The 21,643-nt window shown below is 45.1% G+C and overlaps 1 protein-coding gene across 5 annotated transcripts in view; it reads right to left on the bottom strand.

The window, feature by feature from the left end:
- Positions 1-21,643, bottom strand: part of cdc42se2 (CDC42 small effector 2) — a 273,328-nt gene that overhangs the window by 12,430 nt on the left and 239,255 nt on the right. For all 5 annotated transcript variants that reach the window (XM_070859181.1, XM_070858887.1, XM_070859122.1 and 2 more), the window contains exon 4: positions 9,746-9,866. In XM_070859181.1, coding sequence (XP_070715282.1) covers positions 9,765-9,866 — 102 coding nt within the window. In that variant the 3' untranslated portion in view covers positions 9,746-9,764. The remainder of the gene's footprint in view (positions 1-9,745; positions 9,867-21,643) is intronic.

Here is a 21,643-nt window from a genome sequence, read left to right as displayed (position 1 = left end):
TCACTTTTCTCTATTTCTTTTGAAGTAGGTCGGAAGTTCGGAGTCCGAGAGGTCGGGAGGCCAGAGTTCGGTGAGTTCAGGAGGCTGCAGAGGTCGGTGAGGTGAGTTGGTATGTAGCTCTCTTTTCTCTATTTCTTTTTAAGTAGATTTTAAGCTAGATAAGGCTAATTAGAGGGATGGCAGTGCAGGCAGCCCCATGGAGTGCACATCCTGCGGCATGTGGGAAGTCCTGGACACTTCACTCAGCCTAGTCAACCACGTGTGCAGGAGATGTCTCCAGCTTCAACTGCTCGAGCTCCACGTTTTGGAGCTGGAGCAGCGGGTAGAGTCAATACGATGTATCCGCGAGGCTGAGAGGTTGAGAGCTACGTGGATAGCAGGTTTCAGGAGGTGGTCACCCCGCAGCTTAAAGGCGTGCAGGCAGAGGGGACGTGAGTGACCACCAGATGTAGTAAGTGTGCTAGGCAGGTAGTGCAGGAGTCGCCCCATTAGTCTATCTCGCTTTCAAACCGATATTCATTTCTGAGTATCGATAAGGACGATGGTGCCTCTGGGGAGTGCAGCCAGAGCCAATTCCAAGGCACCACGGGTGGCTCAGCTGCACAGGGGGGAGGGATGAAGAACAAAAGAGCCTTGTGATAGGGGATTCTATAGTTAGGGGAACAGACAGGCGTTTCTGCGGCCGTAGACGTGTCTCCTGAATGGTTTTGTGCCTCCCTGGTGCCAGGGTCAAGGATGTCACAGAGCAGACACAGGGCATCCTGTGGGGGAGGGTAAACAGCTAGAGGTCATGGTCCATATCGGGACCAACGACATAGGTAAAATGAGGGATGAGGTCCTACAGGAAGAATTCAGGGAGCTAGGAAGAAAATGAAAGGGTAGGACCTCAAAGGTAGTAATCTCCAGGTTACTACCGGTGCCACGTGCTACTGAGTATAAGAACAGAAGGATAGAGAGGATGACCACGTGGCTGGAAAGTTGGTATAGGAGGGAGGGCTTTAAATTCTTGAGGCATTGGGACCGCCTCTGGGGGAGATGGGACCTGTACAAACTGGGGTTGCACCTCAACAGCGCCGGGACCAATATCCTCGCAGGGAGTTTTGCTAGTGCTGTTGGGGAGAGTTTAAACTAGCTTGGCAGGGGGATGGGAACCTGAGAACGAATTCAAAAGGGAAGGAAGTAAAGCAGAAATTGGGATAGCAAGAATCTAGAAAGTGAATCTGTAAGATAGAGGAAACAGGTCTTAGTATGTAGTAAGCAAGGAGGTCTTCCTGTGCTGAATGGTACATCCTTTAATGCAAGGAGTATTGCGAACAAGGTGGATTGAGCTAAGAGCACAGGTAGACACTTGTGGGTATGACATTATAGCCATTACAGAAACATAGCTGAAAGAGGGGCAGGTTCGGCAGATCAATATTCCTGGCTACAGGATTTTTAGACAAGATAGAGAGGAAGGCAAAAAGTGGGGGGAGGGGGTTGCGGTACTGATTAAAGAAACTATTACAGCGATGAGGAGGGATGATATGTTCGAGGGATCATCAAATGAGGCCATATGGGTCGAATTGAAAAATAAAAAAGGGGTGATCACACTGCTGGGCGTGTATTATAGACCCCCAAACAATGGGAGGGAGATAGAGGAGCAAATATGTAGGCAAATTGCTGTGAAGTCTAAAAACCATAGGGTAGTAAGAGTAGAGGATTTTAACTATCCAAATATTGATTGGGACAAATTTAGTGTGAAGTGTATAGAGGGTGCGGAATTCTTGAAATGCATTCAAGAGAACTTTTTTAGTCAGTATGTAGCAAGCCCAACACGAGAGGGGGCGGTCTTGAATTTAGTTTTCGGGAATGAAGCTGGGCAGGTTGAAGGGGTATTAGTGGGAGAGCACTTGGGTGCCAGTGACCATAATTCAGTCAGATTCAAGTTGGTTATGGATAAGGACAAGAATAGGCCTGGAATAAAAGTTTCGAATTGGGGAAAAGCTAATTTTGCTAAGTTAAGGAGTGTTTTGGCCACAGTGGACTGGAAACAGCTACTTGTGGGTAAATCAGTGTCGGAACAGTGGGAGGCATTCAAGGAGGAGATCCGGAAGGCTCAGGCCAAACATGTGCCTTTATTGAAAAAAATGCTGGGAAAAATAATTCTAGAGCCCCCTGGATGTCTAGGGACATACAGGGGAGGATTAAGAAAAAAAAGGGACTCTTATGTCATATACCAACGGCTAAATACTTCAGAATTTTTAGAGGAATATAGAAAGTTAAGAGGCAAAATTAAAATGGATGTTAGGAATGCTAAGAGAGAGCACGAGAAATTCTTGGCCAGTAAAATTAAGGAAAAGCCTAAGATGTTCTATAAATATATTAAGAGTAAGAGGGTAACTAAAGAAAGAGTAGGGCCTATTGGAGATCATGAGGGTAATCTTTGTGTGGAGGCGGAAGATGTTGGTAGGGTTCTTAACGAATATTGTGCATTTGTTTTCACAAAGGAAAGGGGTAATGCAGATATTGCTATCGAGGAGGAGTGTGATATTCTGGATGAAATAAATATAGTGAGAAAGGAAATATTAAGGGGTTTAACAGCTTTTAAAGTAGATAAGTCCCCAGGCCTGGATGAAATGCATCCCAGGCTGTTGAGCGAAGTAAAAGAGGAAATAGTAGAGGCCTTGACCATCATTTTCCAGTCGTCTTTGGATCTGGGCATGGTGCCGTAGGATTGGAAGACTGCTAATATAGTACTCTTGTTTAAGAAGGGAAAAAGCGATAGGCCAAGTAATTACAGGCCTGTCAGCCTAACCTCAGTGGTGGGAAAATTATTGGAAAAAATCCTGAAAGACAGGATAAATCTGCATTTGGAAAGGCAAGGATTAATTAGGGACAGTCAGCACGGATTTGTCAAGGAAAGATCGTGTTTGACTAACCTTATTGAAATTTTTGAGGAGGTAACCAAGAGGGTCGATGAGGGTAGTGCGTACAATGTAGTATATATGGACTTTAGCAAGGCTTTTGATAAGGTCCCATATGGTAGACTGGTCATGAAGGTTAAAGCCTATGGGATCCAGGGCGAAGTGGCAAGTTGGATCCAAAATTGGCTTAGAGGTAGGAAGCAAAGGGTAATGATTGATGGATGTTTTTGTGACTGGAAGGATGTTTCCAGTGGGGTTACGCAGGGCTCAGTACTGGGTCCCTTGCTTTTTGTGGTATATATCAACGATTTAGATTTGAATATAGGGATATAATTAAGAAGTTTGCAGATGACACTAAAATTGGCAGTATGGTTGATAATGAAGAGGAAAGTCATGGGGTGCAGGAGGGTATCATAGAAACATAGAAATTAGGTGCAGGAGCAGGCCATTCGATTAGATCATGGCTGATCACTCAACCTCAGTACCCTTTTCCTGCTTTTTCTCCATACCCCTTGATCCCTTTGGCTGTAAGGGCCATATCTAACTCCCTTTTGAATATATCTAACAAACTGGCCTCAACAACGTTCTGCGGTAGAGAATTCCACAGGTTAACCACTCTCTGAATGAAGAAGTTTCTCCTCATCTCGGTCCTAAATAACTTACCCCTATTCTTAGACTATGACCCCTGGTTCTGGAACTCCCCAGCAATGGGAACATTCTTCCTGCCTCTAACCTGTCCAATCCCGTCAGAATTTTATATGTTTCTATGAGATTCCCTCTCATTCTTCTGAACTCCAGTGGATACAAGCCCAGTTGATCCAGTCTCTCCTCATATGTCAGTCCTGCCATCCCGGGAATCAGTCTAGTTAACCTTCGCTGTACTCCTCAATAGCAAGAACGTCCTTCCTCAGATTAGGAGACCAAAACTGAACACAATATTCTAGGTGTGGCCTCACCAAGGCTCTGTACAACTGCAGTAAGACCTCCCTGCTCCTATGCTCAAATCCTCTAGCTATGAAGGCCAACATGCCATTTGCATGCCAACCTTCAATGACTGATGTACCATGACACCCAGGTCTCATTGCACCTCCCCTTTTCCTAATCTGTCACCATTCAGATAATATTCTGTCTTCCTGTTTTTGCCATCAAAGTGGATAACCTCACATTTATCCACATTATACTGCATCTGCCATGCATTTGCCAGTCACCTAACCTGTCCAAGTCACCCTGCAGCCTCTTAGCATCCTCCTCACAGCTCACACCACCACCCAGCTTAGTGTCAGGTGGGAAAGCAGTGGCAAATGGAATTTAATTTAGAAAAGTGTGAGGTGATGCACTTTGGGAGGACTAATAAGGAAAGGGTATACACATTAAGCGGTAGGCCACTTAATAGTGTAGATGAACAAAGGGAACTTGGAGTGTTTGTCCACACATTCCTGAAAGTGTCAGGCCATGTGGATACGGTGGTTAAGAAGGCATACAGAATGCTTGCCTTTATTAGCCGAGGCATAGAATATAAGAGCAGGGTTAAACTGTATGCTTAAATTGTATAATACTTTGGTTAGGCCACAGCTGGAGTACTGCGTGCAGTTCTGGTCGCCGTATTATAGGAAGGACGTGATTGCACTAGAGAAGGTGCAGAGGAGATTTACTAGGATGCTGCCTGGAATGGAGAATCTTAGTTATGAGGACAGATTGGAGAGGCTGGGTTTGTTCTCATTGGAACAGAGGAGGTTGAGAGGAGACCTCATTGAGGTGTGCAAAATATTGAGGGGCCTGGACATAGTGGATAGTAAGGGTCTATTTCCATTGGTGGAGGGGTCTATTACGAGGGGGCATAGTTTTAAGGTGGTTGGTGGAAGTTTTAGAGGGGATTTGAGGGGGGGGGCTTCTTTACGCAGAGGGTTGTGGGGATCTGGAACTCTTTGCCTCGAAGAGTGGTGAACGCAGAAACCTTCACCACTTTTAAGAGTTGGTTGGATGGGCACTTAAAGTGCAGTAACCTGCAGGGTTACGGACCTAGAGCTAGTAATTGGGATTAGACTAGATGTCCTTTTGTTGGACGGCGCAGATATAATGGTAAGTACTGCAGGGAATAGAATACGGCCAGGGTGATCTCCTGGTCTAGATTCAATCGCCTGAATGGGTCGGAAAGGAATTTTCCCAGATTTTTTCTCCCTAAATTGGCCTGGATTTTTATCTGGTTTTTGCCTCTCCCAGGAGATCACATGGCTCCGGCTGGGGTGGAGTGTAGAATGTTTCAGTATAAGGGGTGTCGCAGTTGTGTGAGGCGGACTGGTTGGGCTGAGTGCTTTTTTGCCTTTCCGTCATTGTTCATAGATTTATATGTAACCTTTAGGGCTGCTGACCAAGGGCCATGCGGCTCTTTGTCGGCCGGCATGAACACGATGGGCCAAAATGGCCACTTCTGCGTTGTAAATTTCTATGTTTCTATGACACCCAGCTCTACCTCACCACCACTTCACTCAACTGCACCCCCCCCCCCAACCCCCCATGGCCTTTAAATTGTCAGACTGCTTGTCTGACATCCAGTACTGGATGAGCAGAAATTTTCTTCAATTAAATATTGGGAAGACTGAAGCCATTATCTTTGGTCCGCGCCACAAACTGTGTTCACTAACCAACTCCATCCCTCTCCCTAGTATCTGTCTGAGGCTGAACCAGACTGTTTGCAATCTAGGTGTCATATTTGACCCTGAAATGAGCTTTCGGCCACATATCCACGGCATAACTAAAACCTATTTCCGCCTCCGTAACATTGCCCGTCATCGCCCCTGCCTCAGCTCATCTGCTGCTGAAACCCTCATCCATGCCTTTGTTACCTCTAGACTTGATTACTCCTATGCATTCCTGACTGGCCTCCCACATTCTACCCTACGTAAACTTGCAGTCATCCAAAACTCGGCAGCCCGTGTCCTAACTCGCACCAAGTCCTAACTAGCACAAAATATAAAAACAGAGAACAAGAGTTTCTAAAGGTTTATAAAAGGGAAAAGAGTGGCTAGAGTAAATGTTGGTCCCTTGGAGGATGAGACCGCGGAATTAGTAATGGGAACATGGAGATAGCAGAAACAGTGAATAAATATTTTGTATCAGTCTTTACGGTAGAGGACATTAATAATATTCCAGCAATGGATAGTCAAGGGTCTATGGGGGGGGGAGGAACGTAACACAATCACAATCACTAAGGAGATGGTACTCAGTAAGATACTGGGACTAAAGGTGGATAAATCCCCTGGACCTGATGGTTTGCATCCTTGGATCTTAAGAGAAGTAGCAGCAGGGCTAGTGGATGCATTGGTCCTGGATTCTGGGGAGGTCCCAGCAGATTGGAAAACTGCAAATGTAACTTCCCTATTTAAAAAAGGAGGCAGACAAAAAGCAGGAAACTATAGACCAGTTAGCCTAACATCTGTGGTTGGGAAAATGTTGGAGTCCATTATTAAAGAAGCAGTAGCAGGACATTTGGAAAATCAAAATTCGGTCAGGCAGAGCCAGCATGGATTTATGAAGGGGAAGTCATGTTTGTCAAATTTGCTAGAATTCTTTGAGAATGTAACGAACAAGGTGGATAAAGGGGAACCAGTGGATGTAGTGTATTTGGACTCCCAGAGGCATTTGACAAGGTGCCACATAAAAGGTTACTGCACAAGATAAAAGATCACGGGGTTGGGGTAATATATTAGCATGGATAGAGGATTGGTTACTGAACAGAAAACAGAGAGTAGGGATAAATGGTTCATTCTCGGGTTGGCAATCAGTAACCAGTGGGGTGCCGCAGGGATCAGTGCTGGGACCCCAACTATTTACAATCTATATTAATGACTGGGAGGAAGGGACTGAATGTAACGTAGCCACGTAGCCAAGTTTGCCGACGATACAAAGTTGGGAGGAAAAGCAATGTGTGAGGAGGACACACAAAATCTGCAAAAGAACATAGACAGGCTAAGTGAGTGGCAAAAATTTGGCAGATGGAGTATAATGTTGGAAAGTGTGAGCTCATGCACTTCGGCAGAAAAAAAATCAAAGAGCAAGTTATTATTTAAATGGAGAAAGATTGCAAAGTGCTGCAGTACAGCGGGGCCTGGAGGTATTTGCGCATGAAACACAAAAGGTTAGTATGCAGGTACAGCAAGTGATCAGGAAGGCCAATGGAATCTTGGCCTTTATTTGAAAGGGGATGGAGTATAAAAGCAAGGAAATCTTGCTACAGTTGAACAGAGTATTGGTGAGGCCACACCTGGAATACTGCGTGTAGTTCTGGTTTCCATATTTCAGAGAAGGTTCACAAGGTTGATTCCAGAGTTGAGGGGGTTGACTTATGAAGAAAGGTTGAGTAGGTTGGGCCTCTACTCATTGGAATTCATTATCGAAACGTATAAGATTATGAGGGGGCTTGACAAGGTGGATGTAGAGAGAATGTTTCCGCTGAAAGGGGAGACTAGAACTAGAGGGCACAATCTTAGAATAAGGGGCCGCCCATTTAAAACTGAGATAAGGAAAAATTTCTTCTCTCAGAGGGTTGTGGATCTGTGGAATTCGCTGCCTCAGAGAGCTGTGGAAACTGGGACATTGAATAAATTTAAGACAGAAATAGACAGTTTCTTAAACAATAAGGGAATAAGGGGTTATGGAGAACGGGCAGGGAAGTGGACCTAAGTCCATGATCGGATCAGCCATGATCGTATTAAATGGCGGAGCAGGCTTGAGGGGCCGTATGGCCTTCTCCTGCTCCTATTTCATATGTTCTTATAAGTTCCGCTCACCAATCACCCCTGTGCTCGTCGATCTATATTGGCTCCCGGTTAAGCAACGCCTCGATTTCAAAATTCTCGTCCTTGTTTACAAATCGCTCCATGGCCTCGCCCCTCCCTATCTCTGTAATCTCCTTCAGCCTCATAACCCCCCGAGATGTCTGCGCTCCTCAAATTCTGCCCTCTTGAGCAACCCTGATTATAACTGCTCAAACATTGGTGGCTGTGCCTTCAGCTGTCTCGGCCCCAAGCTCTGGATCTTCCTCCCTAAACTTCTCCGCCTCTCTTTCCTCCTTTAAGATGCTCCTTTAAACCTACCTCTTTGACGAAGCTTTTGGTCATCTGCCGTAATTTCTTCTTATGTGGCTCGGTGTCAATTTATTTGTTTTGTCTTCACACTCTCCTGTGACGCGCCTTGGGACGTTTTATTACGTGAAAGGCATTTATATAAATACGTTGTTGTTGATATATTTAACTGGTGAAAATTTCAGCTTATCCAAGACTGTATGCCAGACAAGCAGTCAGACAGGCCAAAGGCAGTGGAGGGATCGAGAGAAGGGGTGGAGAGAGGCGAATCAGTGCTAGAATTCTTTAATGCTCCAAAAAGGCAAGATTATGTCTGAATGCTGACCAGATACTCCAAGACTTATAACACACAGAAAAGGTACAAGATAGATTTTATACCAGTTAGAAGTACCATAGCTAAAATGTTTTTCAGCAACACAAAGTTTATCATGACATATGGTGACCAGTTCGCTATGCATCTCTCTAAGCATATTCATGTTATTATTTTCTAAAAGAGTTTTTTTTCCCCCATTTTCTCCTCCTACTGTTGGTCACCATCAAACATCCTCTTCCAAGTAAGGAGGTGGGTTGGGTCATGGACTGTTCTATGCCCAACATTAATATTGCTCAGCTGTGGACAGGAGGAGACAGGACTGGAATGGGCTGGCCTAGATGATTTCCGTGAATAACATAGTAGTCAGCAATGTTCCTTCTAATTTCCTTTTGGATGCATGGCCCCGATAATGGGCTGCGTGGCTCATTCAATTTCAACGCACGCACAGTTTTTCCACTGTAATGCCGGCAAGCGGCCTGCGCGGGAGCTCCAGACTACTGCACGGCCACACGGCTTAACCAGAACACTGCCGGTCAGATCAAGAGTTCCACTGGCTAAGACCTGCTATTCCACCCATCTTCAGAGAGGCCAGTGGAGAGGGAGAGAGAATAGTCCTCTGATGACTTAGTTGGTAAATGAACTGCCCAAGGTGATCCTCAGACATATTGACCTGGAAGGTTGCAGGTTCAAATCCATAATCTGTGCTAAATTAGTTGATCTCTTGCATGAAGACAGTAGGAGCATTACAATTGGTCGCACTATTCCTCGGCTAGTGGGGCGAAAAATCAGCCAGAGTTCTTGCTTCTGATCACTATTCAGTGACTTCTACTGGAAAGTTCACATGTGTCGGCAATGAGCGAAGATAGCATTGGTTATTACTGTGATATTGTCCTTGCAGTCTCCCATTACTCAATATCAATGTTCACACTTGAATAATGGTCACTCAAGTGACACACGAGAGAACAACTGGTCTTTGTGCCAGCATGTGTCTAATGCGCTTTTAGGAGAGGTGAGAAAATTGGATGAAATGGAAAATAGTTTACAAAAAAGTAACATTCCATTAAAAAATATGAAAAGGGATACACACGTTTAGAATAAAATGTCCCATAAACTAGTTTTGGTAAAATTAATATTAATAGTTTGGAATAAAGCTACATAAATGTATTTCCAATTACAAATCGATGCAGATGAAGTCAATAACTTAAAATCTGATGATAGTATTTCAAAAGAACTTTCCAAGAAGACTATAAATGGGACCCTTTAGAGGAAAGATTTTCCTGGGTCTGCGCCCATGTGAGCCAGTGCACCTGAGTTCAGACCCAAGAAAATCTTCGCTTAAGTGCCTCTTAAGGCTGTACAAAGTGTTCTTTATGTGACATGTTTATCTCAGTTGTCTTGCTGAAAGGTCACCCTCAAGTTGTTTATGATGGGGAGGCCTTAGTACTTACCACAGATTTTATTTAATTGTTATCCAGCCTTTGTGTCCACAAGCTGCATCTGAACATTAACTGGTATGGGAGGACCTGCATAGCCGCCCTTGGACTGCATTTGGTTCTGAATTGAGCTCACCTACAGATGGAAACAGAAGAGGTCAGATGCAAATTGAATGGTTCTGTTATCACTTGACCACCACAGCTGCCCACCAGCGGTCTCACTGAAACTTTCACATACCCCTTACTTAGCAAGTTTTCTAGCGTGAGACTATAAGGGTGATGCTGACAATGACTGATTGCTTTTGTTCCCATCTCATGGTTACAGCTGAAATCAATGGCACAAAGGCCAGAGATTTCATTAACCTCTGCTGAAGTCCTAAAACATACAATTGGTCGTTTTGAAGCAGAAGATAAATTGAGTGCCTCGAAGCTGATGTATTCTGGAGTGTCCTGAAGGGATAGTGGCTGTCTTTCATAGGACTTCTTCACATTATTTGGTGCTTGATTTACCCTTTGAAGATTGAGGGACTTTTTGACTTCCTCACAAGTGAAAGAACAAATGGAATGCTCAGTCACCTTGTGCGATATTCTGTTTATTTTAAAATCTACTACTGATTGCCTCAGAACATATACTACAGGAGATAATTTGCAGGTAACTAATTAACCAAGGAGTCTTAATAAATTTACGATTTTGTTACAAATAAGGCCATGATGTACAAGTGTTAATTTCTGATTGAAAAGAGAAGTATTTCTCATTGAAATACGTACCTTTCCAGGAAGAATACGTTCTGTGGGTAAATTAGCATTTTCTTCAATTTCATGGAGCCATTACACACAAATATTTGCACTCTGTATTCAAGTCCATTGGTTATACCTACTAAACGGTACTTCGCTGTTTGAGAAGTGCAAAAGGAGCATTATTACAGGTGTCATCTGATTGCCCAGTTTGTTATTCCTGCGAACTAATTTGTGTTTCACAAAACAGGAGAATTGTGCCTAGCCATCATAATGAGTTAAAATCGGCACAAAAGAATTCTTAATCTGTTCTCTGCAAAAGAGGGAAATGTCCCTATAATTTTTAAAAAACTTTTCTCTTGTTACCCGAGACTGTCTTGACTTCCCAGGAACTGCCATGCTCCAGAAGAGGACCAGTGTTTGATTCAAAGTCATCTGTATGTACGTTTATTGTGAGTTTTACAGTGGTTGTCAGCCAATCAGAAACGTCTGTATCCTTATCTGCATTTAAAAAAAAATCAGTAGTGTGAAATCTTGCTTTTGCGAAAAAGAACTTCGACTCTCTCTAAGTCTCCATTTTGCACTGCAAGGATTATCAATGGTTTCTTTATTAACTGATGTTTTATAAACATTCATCTCCAAAGTCCTTGAACGTGTTGTCATCTCCTAAATCCATGCCCATATTTCCCGGAACGCCATGTTTGAATCCCTCCAATCAGGTATCTGCCCCGTTACAGTACTGAAACGGCTCTCGTCAAAGTCACATGATGTGACAGTGACAAAGGTAAACCATCCCGCCTTGTCCTTCGTGACCTGTCTGCATCCTGTGACATGGTTGACCACTTCATCCTCCTCCAATGGACTCTCCACCATCGCCCAGCTGTGTGGGATTGCACTCGCCTGGTTCCATTTATACAGGAACGGTAGCATGATGGTTATGTTACTGGACTAGTAACCAGAGGCCTGGACAAAGATCGGGAGAAGTAAGTTCAAATCCCACCACGACCGTTGGGGAATTTAAATTCAGTTCATTAAATAAATTTGGAATAAAAAAACTAGTATCAGTAATGGTGACCATGAAACTACCGGATTGTCTTAAAAACCCATCTGGTTCACTTAGGGAAGGAAATTTACAATCCTCACCTGGTCTGGCCTATATGTGACTCCAGACCCACAGCAAAGTAGTTGACTCTTAACTACCCTCTGAAATGGTCCAGCAAGCCAGTTGTGACAAAAAGCAATAATAAGAATAAAACCAGACAGACCGCCTGGCATCGACCTCGCCATTGACTTCGGACACAACAACGACACACCCAGCCCAGTCAACCCTGCAAAGTCCTCCTCACTAACATCTGCGGACTTGTGCCAATATTGGGAGAGCTGTCCCACAGACTAATCAAGCAACAGCCTGACATAGTCATACTCACACAATCATACCTTTCAGCCAATGTCCGAGACACCTCCATCACCATCCCTGGGTATGACCTGGCCCACCAGAAGGACAGACCAACTTGAGGTGGCAGAACAGTGGTATATAGTCGGGAGGGAGCAGCTCAGCATTGACTCCAGACCCCAAGAAGTCTCATAGCCTCAGGTCAAGCATAGGCAAGGAAATCTTCTGCTGATTTCCACCTACCACCCTCCCTCAGCTGATGAATCAGTACTCCTCCATGTTCAACACCACTTGGAAGAAGCACTGAGGTGAGGGACTTCAATGTCCATCACCAAGAGTGGCTCAATATTACCACAACTGATCGAGTTGGCTGAGTCCTGAAGAACATAATTACCAGACTGGGCTTGTAGCAGGTGCTGAGAGAACTAACATGAGGGAAAAACCTACTTGACCTTGTCCTCACCAATCTACCTGTTGCAGATGCAGATGAAAATTTGGTTGCAGGACCACCGCACAGTCATTGTGGAGATGAAGTCCCGTCGTCACACTGAGGACACCCTTCATCGTATTGTGTGGCACTACCACCGTGCTAAATGGGATAGATTCAGAACAGATCTAGCTGCTCAAAACTGGGCATCCATGAGGCGCTGTGGGCCATCAGCAACAGCTGAAATGTACTCCACAATCTGTAACCTCGTGGCCCAGCATATCCCTCACTCTACCATTACCATCAAGCCAGGGGACCAACCGTGGTTCAATGAGGAGTGTAGAAGAGCATGCCAGGAGCAGCACCTGGTGTACCTCAAAATCAGGTGCCAACCTGGGGAAGCTGCAACACAGGACTACATGCATGCTAAACAGTGGAAGCAGTATGCTATAGACAGAGCTAAGCATTCCCACAATCAACAGATAAGATCAAACCACTGCAGTCCTGCCACATCCAGTCGTGAATGGTGATGGACAATTAAACAAATAACGTGAGGAGTGAGGCTCCAGGAACATCCCCATCCTCAATGATGGTGAAGCCCAGCACATGAGTGCAAAAGACAAGGCTGAATTGTTTGCAACCATTTTCAGGCAGAAGTGCCGAATGGTCGATCCATCTCGGCCTCCTCCTGAGGTCCCCACCATCACAGACACCAATCTTCAGCCAATTTGATTAACTCCACATTAAAGCAAGAAGCGGCTGAGTGCACTGGATACAGCAAAGGCTATGGGCCCCAACAACATACTGGCTGTCAGACTGAAGATGTGCTCCAGAATTGGCCGTGCCTCTAGCCAAGCTGTTCTAGTACAGCTACAACACTGGCATCTACCCGACAATGTGGAAAACTGCCCAGGTATGTCCTGTCCACAAAATGCAGAACAAATCCAATCCAGCCAATTACCGCCCCCTTAGTCTACTCTCAATCATCAGCAAAGTGATAGAAGGAGTCACCGACAGTGCTATCAAGTGGCACTTACTCACCAACAACCTGCTCACTGATGCTCAGTTTGGGTTCCGTCAGGAACACTTGGCTCCAGACCTCATTACAGCCTTGGTCCAAAGAACTGAAATCCAGAGGTGAGGTGAGTGTGACTGCCCTTGACATCAAGGAAGCATTTGACCAAGTGTGACATCAAGGAACACTAGTAAAATTGAAGTCAATGACAATCAGAGGGAAAACTCTCCACTGGCTGTAGTCATACCTAGCACGAAGGAAGATGGTTGTGGTTGTTGGAGGTCAATCATCTCAGCCCCAGGACATTGTTGAACGAGTTCCTCAGGGCAGTGTCTTAGGCCCAAACATCTTCAGCTGCTTCATCAATGACCTTCCCTCCATCATAAGGTCAGAAGTGGGGATGTTCGCTGATGATTGTACAGTGTTCAGTTCCATTCGCAACTCCTCAAATAATGAAGCAGTCCATGCCCGTTTGCAGCAAGACCTGGACAACATTCTGGCTTGGGCTGATAAGTGACAAGTAATATTTGCGCCACTTTCCCATGACATTCAACGTATCACCATCGCCGAATCTCCCACCATCAACATCCTGGGGGTTACCATTGACCAGAAACTTAACCAGCCACATAAATGCTGTGGCAACAAGAGCAGGTCAGGGGCTGAGTATTCTGCTGCGAGTGTCTCACCTCCTGACTCTCCAAAGCCTTTCCACCATCTACACGGCAGAAGTCAGGAGTGTGATGGAATACTCTCCACTTGCCTGGATGAGTGCAGCTCCAACAACACTCAAGAAGCTTGACACCATCCAGGACAAAGCAGCCTGCTTGATTGGCACCTCATCCACCACCTCAAACAATCACTCCCTCCACCAGGGGTGCACCGTTGCTGCAGTGTGCATCATCTACCAGATGCATTGCAACAACTCACCAAGGCAGCACCTCCCAAACCCGCGACCTCTAGAAGTACACGGGCAGCAGGCACATGGGAACACCACCACCTCCACGTTCTCCTCCAAGTCATACACCATCCTGACTTGGAAGTATATCGCCGTTTCTTCAGCATCACTGGATCAAAATCCTGGAACTCCCTCTCTAAAAGCACTGTGGGAGTACCTTCACCACACAGACTTCAGCGGTTCAAGAAGGCAGCTCATCACCACCTTCTCAAGGGCAATTAAGGATGGGCAATAAATGCTAGCCTTACCAGTGACACCCAAAGCCCATAAACAAATTTAAAAAAAATCTAATTGTAGCCAGAGATTCACCTGCAATGGCTTCTCTTCCCACTCCCGCTTTATTACCTCTGGTGTCCTCCAATGATCTATCTTTGGCCTCGTCCTATTTCTCATCTACATGCTGCCTCTCAGCGACCTCATCTGAAAACACAGTGTCAGTTTCCACATGTACGCTGACGACACCCAGCTCTACCTCACCACCACTTCTCTCGACCTCTCCGCTGTCTCTAAATTGTCAGACTGCTTGTCCGACCCCCAGTACTGAATGAGCAGAAATTTTCTCCACTTGACTATTGGGAAGACTGAAGTCATTGTCTTCGGTCTTTGGCACAAACTCCTTTCCCGAGCCACCAACTCCATCCCTTTCACTTGCATCTTGGTGTCATATTTAACCCTGAAATGAGCTTCCGACGACATATCTGCACCATAACTAAGACCGCCTATTTCCACCTCCGTAACATCGCCCGTCTCCGCCCTTGCTTCACCTCATCTGCTGCCGAAATCCTCCGACGCCTTTGTTACCTCTAGACTTGACTATTCCAAAGCTGGCTGGCCTCCCACGTTCTATCCTACGTAAACTTCTGGTCATCCAAAACTCGGCTACCTGTGTCCTAACTCGCAGCAAGCCCCATTCACCCGTGATCACCCTTGTGCTCGCTGACCTCCATTGGCTCCCAGTTAAGCAACATCTCGATTTTGAAATTCTCATTTTTGTTTACAAATCCCTCCATGGCCTCGCCCCTCTCTATCTCTGTAAGCTTCTCCAGCCCCACAACCCCCAGGATATCTGTGCTCATCTACTTCTGGTCTCTTGAGCATTCCTGATTACAATTGCTCAACCATTGGTGGCCGTGCCTTCAGCTGCCTAGGCCCTAAGCTCTGGGATTCCCTCCCTAAACCTCTCCGCCTCTCTACCTCTCTTTCCTCCTTTAAGACACTCGTTAAACATACCTCGTTGATGTGCCCTAATTTCTCCTTTCGTGGCTTGGTGTCAAATTTTGTTTTATAACACTCCTGTGAAGCGCCTTGGGATGTTTTACTAAAGGCACTATATAAAAACAGGTTGTTGTCATTGTTTATTCTTCTCTCTACATGGTCTCAACTGTGTCAAGCACCATTCTCCAAACAAAAGCTTGGGTCGGTTAGCTGTTCCCACACCTTCAGCATTGGCACGCTATTGAGATATTAGGATGTATGAGAAGCAAGTCTTGGTCAACTTTCCATCAGACTTCTACTCTATTTTTCCAACTGCTTGGCTTATCTCCCACACAAGCCCATGTATGAGAGGGAAATCCGTGTCCTATCATTGCATTCTGGTACAATGATGCACTGTACTTCCATTCTGCATAGTTGCATCATTGGCCACAGTATGGCAAAGAATGTTAGTGAAGGACTTCTGCAGCTTGAACGCTCAGAAAATAAAGAGCATCACGGCCGTAGTAAGGAGATATTTTACTGAAATGCTGCAGCCTTCTTAAGGGTTATAATTTTAAATAAGGCACTGTAGTGGTAAAAATAAATTAGAGTTCAGATTTGTACTTCAGAAGCTTGCTTGGCTGTGCCTGCTATTTCAAATACACTGGTTATTTTTGCAAGCTTGGAAAATGCTAATTGCAAACATGAAATTCTTGTTGAGGCAGCACTAAGCATTGGACAGAGCAACTCCAATTCAGAAAAACTATTCATCACCAACTTATTGTTTCATCCAGAAGGAAAGAGAGAATGACGTTACAACTCCAATGGAGGATGCACAATATTTTCAAACGTTATTTTTCCCACAGCCCGGTAGTAATAAAACCCACCAACGTCACCTCTTTGCCTGTGTGCCTTGTAAAGAGCAGAGGGCACCATGTACTATATTCTTGAGCCAGGAAAAATAAAATGTTATTTCTTGAGTGTACAGGGAATAAGGTTCTGTCGCTCAGTGGGTGTTCATACTTGACCCTGAGGTCAACATTTTGGCTTGCTTTTCCAAGCATGATTAATATGAGCCATTTTTTTTCCTGATCAAAATGAACAATCAACATGCTGGCTTTTCATTATTCAATCATTGAAAGTTATAAGTAGTTAAGGTTTAGAAAAATATATTGCGATGTTCCTTCGTACATCAAAATATGCAAAATGCTTTGCTGTTTTTTAAAATCTCTTATACTGTCTGGTGGTCTGACATGTGAAGCAGTAAGTTCTGTTAAAAAGGGGACCACGAGTTCTTTAGTGGCTCTCACTCCTTTAAAATGTATTTTGACAACATTTAAAATGCTTCAGCTATATTTATCATACTGCAAATTCAAAACTTGAATACTTGAACTGTGACTAAATTTTAGGATGTACGAATGAACTCCAAACAAAATCTGACATCGTTGTTGTAACGTGAGTGGTCTAATGTTGTGTTTCATCTTTTGCAGACTTGCTTTGATTGTGACAGCTTGATGAGAAACTGTACACTTTCTGTGCATTCCCTAGACTGCATTTGGCTATTTTAGTTAGGCCATATTTTATTTTTTATGTCAAAAAGTAAGTTACTGCACCTCCGAGGGGATAGCACAAAAATAGCACAGCCAGAGGACTGTGAGCAGACTTAAACTAATGCTGGCCAAACCTAATGTACCAGATAAAGATTTTGTAAAGATTTAATTCTTTGGCATTGCCATTTACGACTTCCAAAGGCACTTCAATGTCGGATGATCAGTATTTTACTTCCTCATATTCACATTACCTCACTAACAGAAGGAGTAAATAGTGCCTCAAGAAAGCACACCAGTAGCCTGAAAAGGGGAAGCATTACTGTTATATAAAACAGGATTCAGCTGGTAGTTGCAATACCAGAAAAAACTTGATTTGAGCTCTTTATTTAATAAAAACAAAACCGCACAGATGAGTGCCATAGAACTCAAGCTTCGGACTACCGCTATAATGGCGCACATCGGAGAGGCCCGCCTAATTTGTAGAATAAAAATTGCGCCGAATACTTACCTCGCGATTCTCCGATAGCTTTAGGCCCGTTTCTAGCTCGGCGCGGCGCAGCAGGAGCTGCTGGGGGCGGAGCTACAGCACTGTGCCAAAAACAGTGCTGGCAGCTGCACGCGTGCGCAATGGAGGCTGCATGCGTGCGCAGTAGCTCCCGGCCCTCCCAGCGCGTCCCGTCTCCGGGCGACGACCCTATCCCAGGCCGAAGGGACGTCGCCCCTATCCCGGGCCGAGTGGCCTGACGCATCTTACCTCGTCGGCGGGGCCCACCTGCCCAGCATCTCGCTGGGGGCGGGCCCCGCCCGAAGAGTCGCCGGCATCTTCTGCGTGCGGGCCCTGCCCGAAGTCCTCGGTGGGGCCCGGCTTCGGCGGCGACGACCCGCCCGCCCGGCCTCTTGCTGGGGGCGGGCCCCGCCTGAAGAGTCGTTGGCGTCGGCAGCCCGGCATTGGCTGCGTGCAGGCCTCGCCCCAAGTCCTCGGCGGGGCCCGGCTTCAGCAGCGGCGGTGGGGCCTGCCCGCCCCACATCTCGCTGGGGCTGGCCCTGCCCGAAGAAATGTCTGCATCGGCGGCAGCCCGGCATCGGTTGCGTGCGGGCGCTGCGCGAACTCCTCTCTTCTCCCCCCTCTCTCGCTTCTTCCCCCACTCTCTCTCTTCTCCCCCCTCTCTCTCTTTTCACCCACCCCCCTCTCTTCTCACCCCCGCTCTCTCTCTCTTCTCACCCCACCTCTCTTCTCCCCTGGTGCTGCAGTACATGAGTAGAAATATTTATTTATTTATTGAGTGATTTTTTTCATAATTTCTTTTATTTCTTATTTTTAAATTTTTTTTGATAGATTTATTGGTTTATTTATTGATTTATTTATCATTTATTATTGATGATGGCTATTCATTTGTAAAAGTGAAGTTTAATGTTTGTAAACTTCCCTCCCCCCCGCCCATCTCTCGTTCCCTACGTCTGATTTCTAAGTGTAGGCAAGGTTTTTCTGAGCCTACAAAAATCTACACTTACTCCATTCTAAGTTAGTTTGGAGTAAGTTTTTGCTGCCTAAACTTGCAAAACAGGCATAAGTGGCTGGACATGCCCCCTTTTGAAAAAAAAATCTGTTCTAAAATGAAACTGTTCTAACTCACTAGAACTGCAGCAAACTAAATGCCGAGAATTGCAATTTCTAAGATACTCCATTCGAAACTAGTTGCTCCAAAAAAAAAGGAGCAACTCAGGCCGAAACTTGAGCCCATAGTTCTGAACTAACCTGAAGCAAAAACATTTTAAAATCACCCAATGCTCATTCTGCTTCCAACACAAGTCCAACAAGCAACAATGAGTCTTTAAGCAATTAAGTTGATACCAGTTTCCAGTCGTACTGTGGTTTTATTGGGCAGTTATGCTTCACATCTGGTGTCCATGCAAAACAATTACCTATTCCACTGGCACAAGACAAACAGCATAACTGCGGCTTAGGTCTACTGAAGTCACATCAATTTGCCATTAATCGAGTAGCGCAAGATCACCTGGAGGAGTTATTCTGCAGTGTTTGGCTTTGCACTGGATGCAAAATAAATCTCTAACTAATAAGTTGCTGTTATGTACTGATGCTTGGGGGTCATCAGACACCAAAGGGCACCACTGTCGGGAGGTCATCGGGTTGTATGCGCGTGTGCGTGGTCACTGGTATATAGTACTATGTCACGCGGGTACTTTGGGCGCGAATAAAGTTGGATCAGGTTTACACCTGAGGCAGTTTACAGTACCAAGACTCTTGAGTCATTACATTTGGCGACGAGGTAACTTAAGAACCTTCGCATGTACAACGGGCACTATTGGAATTCTGGAGAGATTCGTGGAGGGCGAATTTTATCGAACGCCTGGATCAGTATTTTGTGGCCAACAAAATGGAGGGAGAGGCTGTCGTAGTTCGGCGCAGAGCGGTTTTCCTCATCGTTTGTAGTCCGAAAATTTACGGCCTCATGAAGAACCTTCTCTCGCCTTTACGTTCAACAGACAAAGAGTACGAGGATTTGTGTGCGTTGGTGTGTGACCATCCTAAGCCAAAAGAGGGGATCATCATCCCACACTATCGCTTCTATATGCATGTTCGGGCTGAGGGCCAGGATGTGTCAGGATTCGTCGCCGACCTACGATTCACTGCCTGCCATTCTGAAAAGGACCCGTTTTCCCGACTCTCTGCTTCCTGTCTGCCAACCAGTTCTCTATCCACGTCAGCACATTACCCCCAATACCATGTTCTTTAATTCTGCACACCAATTTCTTGTGTGGGACCTTGTCAAAAGCCCTTTGAAAGTCCAAATACACCACATCCACTGGTTCTCCCTTGTTCACTCTATTAGTTACATCCTCAAAAAATTCCAGAAGATTTGTCAAGCATGATTTCTCTTTCATAAATCCATGCTGACTTGGACTGATCCTGTCACTGCTTTCCAAATGCACTGCTATTTCATCTTTAATAATTGATTCCAACATTTTCCCCATTACTGATGTCAGGCTAACCGGTCTATAATTACCCGTTTTCTCTCGCCCTCCTTTTTAATAAAGTGGTGTTACATTAGCTACCCTCCAGTCCATAGGAACTGATCCAGAGTCGATAGACTGTTGGAAAATGATCACCAATTCATCTATTATTTCTAGGGCCACTTCCTTAAATATTCTGGGATGCAGACTTTCAGGCCCCGGGGATTTATTGGCCTTCAATCCCATCAATTTCCCTAACACAATTTCCAGACTAATAATGATTTCCTTCAGTTCCTCTTTCTCACTAGATCCTTGGTCCCCTAGTATTTCCGAAAGGTTATTTGTGTCTTCCTTTATAATTTGTTCAACTGGTCTGCCATTTCTTTGTTCCCCATTATGAATTCACCTGAATCTGACTGCAAGGGATCTACGTTTGTCTTCACTAATCTTTTTCTCTTCACATATCTACAGAAGCTTTTGCAGTCAGTTTTTATGTTCCCGGCAAGCTTCCTCTCATACTCTATTTTCCCCCTCCTAATTAAACCCTTAGTCCTCCTCTGCTGAATTCTAAATATGTGGTTGATAATGAAGAAAAAAGCTGTGGACTGCAGGAAGATATCAATCAACTGGCCAGGTGGGCAGAACATTGACAAATGGAATTTAATCCGGAGAAGTGTGAGGTAATGCATTTGGGGAGGGCTAATAAGGAAAGGGAATACACATTAAATGGTAAGACACTGAGAAGTGTAGAGGAACAAATCACCTCAGTACCCTTTTCCTGCTTTCTCTCCATACCCCTTGATCCCTTTAGCCGTGAGGGCCATATCTAACTTCCTCTTGAATATATCCAATGAACTGGCATCAACAGCTCTCTGTGGTAGGGAATTCCACAGGATTACAACTCTGAGTGAAGAAGTTTCTCCTCATCTCAGTCCTAAATGGCTTACCCCTTATCCTTAGACTACGTCCCCTGGTTCTGGACTTCCCCAACATCAGGAACATTCTTCCTGCATCTAACCTGTCCAGTTCCGTCAGAATTTTATATGTTTCTATGAGATCCCCTCTCATCCTTCTAAACTCCAGTGAATACAAGCCCAGTCGATCCAGTCTCTCCTCATATATCAGTCCTGCCATCCCGGGAATCAGTCTGGTTAACCTTCGCCGCACTCCCTCAATAGCAAGAATATCCTTCCTCAGATTAGGAGACCAAAACTAAACACAATATTCCAGGTGGGGCCTCACTAAGGCCCTGTACAACTGCAGTAAGACCTCCCTGCTCCTATATTCAAATCCCCTAGCTATGAAGGCCAACATACCATTTGCCTTCTTCATCGCCAGCTGTATCTGCATGCCAACTTTCAATGACTGATGTACCATGACACCCAGGTCTCGTTGCACCTCCCCTTTTCCTAATCTGCCGCCATTCAGATAATATTCTGCCTTCATGTTTTTGCCATCAATGTGGATAACCTCATATTTATCCACATTATACTGCATCTGCCACGCGTTTGCCGACTCACCTAACTTGTCCAAGTCATCCTGCAGCCTTTTAGCATCCTCCTCACAGCTCACACCGCCACCCAACTTCGTGCCATCTGCAAACCTGTAGCTGCTCAGAGTCCGCCAACTGGTACAAATCTGATTTCACCCTGTTGACGTTGTGTGGGCAAT

Source organism: Pristiophorus japonicus, chromosome 1 (assembly GCF_044704955.1).
Source record: "Pristiophorus japonicus isolate sPriJap1 chromosome 1, sPriJap1.hap1, whole genome shotgun sequence".
In the NCBI taxonomy this organism is placed as follows: domain Eukaryota; kingdom Metazoa; phylum Chordata; class Chondrichthyes; family Pristiophoridae; genus Pristiophorus; species Pristiophorus japonicus.
The sequence above is the reverse complement of the archived record's forward strand: the minus strand, read 5'-3'. Positions and strand labels throughout refer to the sequence as shown.